A 7,725-nucleotide genomic window follows, 5' to 3' on the forward strand; every position below is an offset into this window, starting at 1 on the left:
TGGCCACAAACCTATGTGTGACGTTCACATGCACACAGTGGCCACAAACCTATGTGTGACGTTCACATGCACACAGTGGCCACAAACCTATGTGTAATTTTTAGAGGTAACTTCAGCTGGAGAATTTCTGTACACCTTAGCGTGATATGAAGGCTTCAGGGATGGTAAGTTACTACCCGAAGTGGTTACCATATACTAGACATTATATTTGCTCATTTGAGCACTACGTTATTTTGTGCGTGAACATTACATTGTCAAAGGTAGCTATGAGGTGTAAGTAAGCAAACTATTGATTATTAATATATAAAAAGGTATTCCCATGATTTTTATGTGAAGTTAGATTCCACATAGCTTGCTGCCTATTTTTAAGGAAAGAATTCAAGTGTATTCAAAATAATAAAGATGTTTAACATTTACTACATAAAGTCAACACTAAAATTTGTTATATATTTAATAGCTCTAATTTCTCAGGAGAAAGTTTTATAACTAATTGTTTCATACAAAAGTAGTTTATTAAATATGAGACCATGAACATATCTAACATGTTAATGAAAAATGTACATCTGGTATGTATACTATAGTAAATAGGTATACTTTTTTCTCTCAGGTAATAAAAAAACACTTCTATTTTATGTTCATTCAAATTTGCATTTAATTTCTATTTACATTCATTCAATCTGAAATCAAATATCTTAATACAGTAAACTAAATACAAGATGAAAAGCAGAAAAGGTGTTGCCCTTATAGCACTCGTAATAAGGCAGCTGAAGAACTATTTAATAGATGCAAAGCCAACTTGGGGTAGAAGCTAACACAGTTTAAAGAGCAAACACTGTCAGAAACCCATCTTCCAGATGCTTCTCCAGAGAATCCAGGGAATTAATACTTGTGCTGTAGTGTTAAGAGTCACATGAGAAAAGTACTGTATTAATCAGCAACAGACCACAGGTCCTACGTGATGAATATATGACTGTTTTGTCCAGCTAGCTATTATCTGTCCCTACAACAAAGGCAGATGTTTTGGGTATTGACTCTTTTAGATACTAACCATTTTCAAAGCCTCAAAATCCATCCTTCATAAATTCAACAATTCTCATGGGAATTATCTTCGATCTAGCCCTTGTAAGCTAGGAAATACAACTAACTGAATAGTTTTAAAAAGGTCCTATATTAATTACGATATTAATACTAAGATGTTTTGTTTTTAATTGTTATCTATAGTACAGAATGTTGAATTTATGGAGTCTCACACATGCATCCTCCTTTCCCTAAATCTCAAACTATCTTTAGCTCAAAAACAGTATGGGAAAAAAAAAAATCCTTGAAGTTAAGATCATAAAAGGAAAAGAAACATAATTTTCCTAAAGGTCTGGTTCAAGTTCAATAATTAATACACTGTTAATCACAGCTGGTTTATAAATCCCAGTTTAGTTATTCTGTAACACTACAAACCTTAAAAAACAAATTTAGTAAACTTCAGTTCATTTTAATTAAAAAATGGCATGTAGAAAATAAAAAAATATCCTGTAATAGCTGATTTTAAAGAAAATAATCAGATAATAAAAGAAAAAGCACTTCATCTTCTTTATACACTTACCTGGTACAAGCATGAACACCTCTCTTATAAACTCAAACTAGTTAATACATATACTTTGCGCTTCAGTTTTTACAAATAAATACAGAGTAGGCCATATTGCATAGGCATGTGCTTTCTGTCTGTGACACGCATGTGACACCTGACATGTTTTCACAGTCATAGTAGGAATATCCATTATGAAACAGTTTCTCAATCAACTTGTCACAGCATGAGAAATCAATTTCACTTAATGTTGTGATAGAAAAGCTATACATTATTGTGTAGATGGAAGGTGTGTAATTAATGCTTTCTACGCAAAACTGCAGTACTTGCCACTATTGCTGGCACTACTACAGTCAAACAGTTTAATTATGGGGCAGTCACAGTGCACATATAGCAACTAGGGCTGAGGAGGAACTGTTTGGTGTAAAAGTTTTATGGAATTTGGCCAGGCAGTCAACGCTATAGTCAGTAAACACATTTGGAAACAGATATCAAAGTAGCACAAGCCATTTGCAGTCTGAAATAATTCCTATATGCATCACCATAGGTGGGGTTTTTGGGGGAAAGGGGAGTCTGTTTTTAAAGATACCACAAACTATCAAAAAACAAAGAACTTTACAATTTCTGCCTTTAATCATCACCGCAGCTCGTCATTTACTGCTGCAATCACAAAGTTCTCAAAAGCAGCTGCAGTCAGAGATCCAGGAGGGAGAATTAGATGATATAAAGCATCTCTGTCCAAAGATGGAGTTATCAATTCTTTCATTTACTGCCACAATTGAAAGATTGTATTTCCAATCATCTGTCATGACTTTTTTTTTAAAAAAAGATTTATGTATTTCATGTATGTGGGTGTTTTGTCCATAAGTTATGCACACCAGAAAGAAAGGGCATCTGGTTCCATTGGACTGCCATTATAGACAGTAGGGAACCACCATGTGGGTGCTGGGAATTGAACTCGGGACCTCTGAAAGAGCCAGTGTTCTTAACCTCTGAACCATCTCTCCAGCCCCCTCAAGGTTCTATTTTTGTTCACTGTTAAACTTCCCTCCCATCTCACTTCAATTGCAATTTAAAGAAGCAAGCTTCATCTCTCCTGACTGGCTCTGACGTGCATAAGGAATTTTATGGCTTGGATCCTATGAAGAACATAGCAAGAGCATCTGTGTAAAGAAACCCTAGGGCTGCAACTATACCAAATGAGCTGCACAGACTGGAGACATAAAGACCAACAAAGTGAAGTGACAAGACTCGCAGTGTGACCATCTACCTAGACCAGTATGCACTGAAGCATATTTTATAAAGCTCTGCAGTTATTAAACCGTCTCACCAGCTAGTCATGGAAATGCTCCTTAAGGCAGGAAGTATTTAAGAAAGGTAAAGTTACCTTTATTTTTATTCTTTGTACCTGTAAATCACTTATGTAGATTTTGTTACATTTTCAAAAACAATGTCTGGTTAACATGTTTCCTAAATTAAGCCACTAAGTTTTCTTATTCACTATGGAAGACATTCATCAAAAGGCCATCAAATATTTTTACAATTAAAAAATGTAGCCCCAGAATAGGAGGGAAAAAACACCATTTTTTTCTTTTTTAAACTCTTTAGGGAAAAAAATGTTAAGGAAGGTAAACAGCAAAAAACAGTACAAAGTAAAACTGAAAACCTTCCCAATATGCTGAGAAGAGACAGACAGAGGGTGGACCATGGCAACCCTCTTCCCTGCAGGTCTCTATCTCTCCTGCTTACTGCCCTAGTTATGCACTTTAGCCTGACTTTCTTCTGTCTTTCCTCGGCCGTGGACTTGACCCAAATACTGGCATGAGAACAGGTGGCGATTTTTTTCCAGTGCAGTGCAGGCCCAGGGCAAGGATGCAATGTAGAACATATAACTTCTGCCTTTCCCAAGGCTTGCAGTTACGCCTAGCACACAACAGTACTGCAAGTAGAAATGATTAAACAGACTTTTTTTTCTTCTAGTATTACAGAAAGGTATTGCAGCTAGGTTACTGGAACAAAAACAAAAAACACCCCAGGTTTATCCCAAGCCCTCATAAGAGCCACAGCTGTGGTTAACAATGATTCATTTGTATTTTATTTCATCAAGAGAAGAAACAGAAGCTGGCTTTCTTTATACCAACCAATAATTTTGCATTTTAAAGTTTGGGATGTTTTCCATAATGAGCTGAATCAAAAATCTATTTGAAAAATATATATTTATATAAAAAAAAGATTCAGGTTGTTTGCACGTAAAACATCAATCGATAAGTTTCTTTTGTCTTTGATTCGTGTTGCTGGAAAAAGTTTGACAAAGCTTGCATGCTAATTTGTCCTTAGTTGCAAGTACTACAGGCAATCTCATACTTTGCCTATGAAAGGATGACCCTTCTTTGACGTCTTCAGGCTTCAACGGTGATTCAGAAGCAACATCCTACCCTTAATACTGTCAGTTTGGAGCCATCAACGTGAAAACCCTTGCTAATGCTGAGATGTCGCTAGACAGGAGCCAGTCAATCGATGTGTCTGTGGGTTCCACAATACTATTTTGCTTGAGTTTTTTGGTGGGTTTATTTTTTTGCACCATTGATTGATTTTTTTTTAATCCATGTATATTTTTTCCTCTCTCCAAAGCATTCTAGGTAATAGCGTTGACTGCCATTTTGATTCTCATTTTATCTTGTAGGATGTTCACACATCCTTCCCCGAATTGTTTTCTTTTTGCATCAATAAAAGCATTGTTTTGTCATAGATTCATACGCAGGTGCTCTGGCCGTTTTGAGATCATAGGAAAAGCTTGTTTTTTGTATGGCCCAGAGTTCGGCTGTCGGATTGGAAGTGGTGCTGATGCTTCCCCGCTCACTGTCACATCCATCTGCTCTATTCCACTTGTTTCCATTGGGTACTCCACAGGTGTCTGAGGGTTTGCCGTGCTGGGTGAAGCACCTCGTCCCCAGAAATCCCCAGGAGAGAATTTGACTGGGCTTTAAGACAAAGAAGAGCTGTCATTCATTTGTCTCAAGGACCATCTTAACAAGAAACATTCCCCCCATGATTAAAGGGAGGGGCAATGTGACTTTCTTTTTCTTTCTTTCTTTCTTTTTTTTCAAGACAGGGTTTCTCTGTGGTTTTGGAGCCTGTCCTGGAACTAGCTATTGTAGACCAGGCTGGTCTCGAACTCATATCCGCCTGCCTCTGCCTCCCGAGTGCTGGGATTAAAGGCGTGTGCCACCACCGCCTGGCTGTGACTTTATTTTTCTAATTTTATTTTCATGTGCCCTGTCACAAAGGCAAAGGCTGAGCCATCTTTCCCCTAGACTAATCACTAGTGTGTCCAAACAAGCCTCTCTGCCTCTGGCACTTGACCCCTAAAGCCCTTGATGACATACCGTTAAGTCATTTTTCTCTTCCACTTAAAACAGCTTCCCATTGTATTTAAAATGAAATACTTTCACAAACCTTTGCCATTTTCCTCATTCACCACATTCCAGGAACTCTGATTTCTTATTTCCAAGAAAAGGCATGTTTCCCTCCTCAGGGGCTTTTGTACCAACTGCTCTTCTAACTGCCAATACTTCTGTAACTTCTTTGCATAACTAGCTTTCTCCTTATTCCTAGAAGTTACTTCACTTCTAGGGAGGTCATGCTGACCATAGTTAGTGAAAGCCTCCGCATTTTTCTTTGCTTTCTACTACCACCTTTTTTGTTTTTTAATGTGCACGCATGTGTGCAGGTGCACTTGGCATAACTTGGCAGGTATATACACATTTGTGTATATTTCTATCTTAGTTTATTCTGACCCCTGCTTGATTCATCAGAAAGGAACAATTCTGGCCAGGCGGTGGTGGTGCATGCCTTTAATTCCAGCGCTTAAGAGGCAGAGGCAGGCGGATCTCTGAGTTTGAGGCCAGCCTGGTCTACAGAGTGAGTTCTAGAACAGAGAAACCTTGTCTCAAAAAACAAAACAAAATCAAAAACAAACAAAAAAGAAACAATTCTGTATTATATATGTAACACATATAACATGCAGCACATGTAAAACGTTGATAAATGCATAAAGACATTTATTATGGGCAAACTATATAATGTATGAGAGGCCCAAACATTTAAATATAAAATACAGATTGCTTACATTAGGCAAAATATGACAGTCTTCTTATTTATGTAACGTACATGCATTTCTTAAGCTATATTCTTCTAGGCTTAAAAACTGTTTTCCTTGCAAGCACAGGATCTCAGTTTAACAACCAGAACCCATGTAAGAAACCAAGTGGGTGTTGTGGTGCATGGTTGTAATCCCAGGACTGCCTAACATACCAGACTAGTTCAGGCAGTGAGAGAGAGAAACTGCACGAGGAGCACTGCCCAAGCTGCCCTCTGTACGCAGTTGCATACACATGAACATGCATACAGGTACATAAACATGAATAAAAAGTAAGAGAGTCAAATACCTGACAGGCGTTCGTGGGCTACCAATAAATCTTCGAGGTGATCGGATTTTTGGTTCAAAAGAAAACTTTTCTTTCACACTTTCAAGTACAGATGGAGCCACATATGTAAAACCCTGAAAAACAGTTAACAGTGTACTACAGGATGTTTTGTCATCCATATCAAGAAAACGGCTTTTTAGTCTGACACACCAACACAATGATATATAAAGAATATACGGTGTATATACTTCCTTATCCTTGATCTCACTTTTGTACCTTCTGATTTTTGCAAGACAGGGTCTCTCTATATACTACTGATTGAACTCAACTCGCTATTGTAGACCAGGCTGCTTCAACCTCACAAAGATCCACCTGCCTCTGCCTCCTTAGTGCTGGGATTAAAGGTGTGCGCCACCAATCTACATTTTTATATCTTTTAAACCCTCATATGCTAGAAAACAAAATTTTACCCAATTGTTGGGAGTAAGGAGGAAAAACTCAAGAAAAATACAGCTTACCAGTAAAATGTTGACTATAAAGAAAAACATAATTTGTGCATTGTCGTCCACATATTGTTTATACACATATATTACATATATGTATATATATTTACATACACACATATATACCTACATTTATAAAATCTGATAGGATTAATATCCAAGAGTTGCTCATAACTAAGCCAAGGTAAAATCAGAATTCTCTGATTTAGCACGTGGTGTAGGAGGTTCTTCTGTTTGTGTGTTGCTTTCATTGGTTGAATAAAGAAACTGCCTTGGCCTTTTGATAGGGCAACCCTTAGGTGGGAGAAGTAGACAGAACAGGATGGTGGGAAGAAGGGCAGTGTGGTAGATGCCAGGATTCTCCTGCCTGAGACAGACGCTGGTTAGAATTTGTGAGCCATGACCCCATGGTGATTTATAGATTATTAGAAATGGGTAAAACTGATATGGGAGAGTTAGCCAATAAGAGGCTAGAAATAATGGGCCAGGCATTAATTTAATTAATACAATTTCTGTGTGGTTATTTCAGGGAATAAGCTAGCTGGGTGGCTGGACACAGCCCGCTCCTCCTTCTAGAAGCACGTGTGACCTTTCCACTTTCACACCAGTAATTGTATGGAATTAATTTTAAAAATTTTATAAATGCATATATGTCTGTGTGTATGTGCATGAGTGCAGATGCCTGAGGACACATGGCATCAGATCCTTTGAAGCTGCATTACATGTAGTTGTGAGCCACCCAACATAGGTGCTGGGAGCTAAACTCAGGTTCCTCTGAAAGAGTGAGACACACTATTAATCACCGAGCCATATGAGTTTGTTTTTGTTTTTTGTGACCAAGTGCCAACATTATGAAAATTCCACTATACAGGGCATAATTGCTGTTTTATTGGATTCAGTTTTGTTTTGAACCTTGCTATTAGACTCTGGCTCTCATTTTCTTGATGCATGTTCCTTTGTTCAACCATTGATCCTATTGCCTACCTGCTTTCTTCCTCATTATGTGAACTTATGAATAAATGATACTCAGCAGGCTCTGAGTAAAGCTCTAAGAGGAAGGTATAGTTCTGCATATCAGAGGCCATTTCTCTATATGTTTTGGTGGGCTAAAGACAAAGTTGCATTTTATTCAATTTTTAAATTTCCATTAGTTTTAATGAGATCTCATCATAAATTAAGTATCTTTTTTTTTTTTTTTTTTTTTTTTTTGGTTTTT

At 37.5% G+C, this 7,725-nt stretch overlaps 1 protein-coding gene across 2 annotated transcripts in view; it reads right to left on the reverse strand.

Annotated features, from left to right (window-relative positions):
* Positions 1-2,944: 2,944 nt before the first annotated feature.
* Rps6kb1 (ribosomal protein S6 kinase B1) overlaps positions 2,945-7,725 on the reverse strand; it is a 40,613-nt gene continuing 35,832 nt past the window's right edge. For both annotated transcript variants that reach the window (XM_005350462.2, XM_013347562.2), the window contains exons 14-15: positions 6,028-6,140; positions 2,945-4,560 (exon numbers count right to left, since the gene is read on the reverse strand). In XM_005350462.2, coding sequence (XP_005350519.1) covers positions 4,323-4,560; positions 6,028-6,140 — 351 coding nt within the window. In that variant the 3' untranslated portion in view covers positions 2,945-4,322. The remainder of the gene's footprint in view (positions 4,561-6,027; positions 6,141-7,725) is intronic.

The sequence above is a fragment of the Microtus ochrogaster genome, chromosome 7 (genome assembly GCF_000317375.1).
Source record: "Microtus ochrogaster isolate Prairie Vole_2 chromosome 7, MicOch1.0, whole genome shotgun sequence".
Taxonomy (NCBI): Eukaryota; Metazoa; Chordata; class Mammalia; order Rodentia; family Cricetidae; genus Microtus; species Microtus ochrogaster.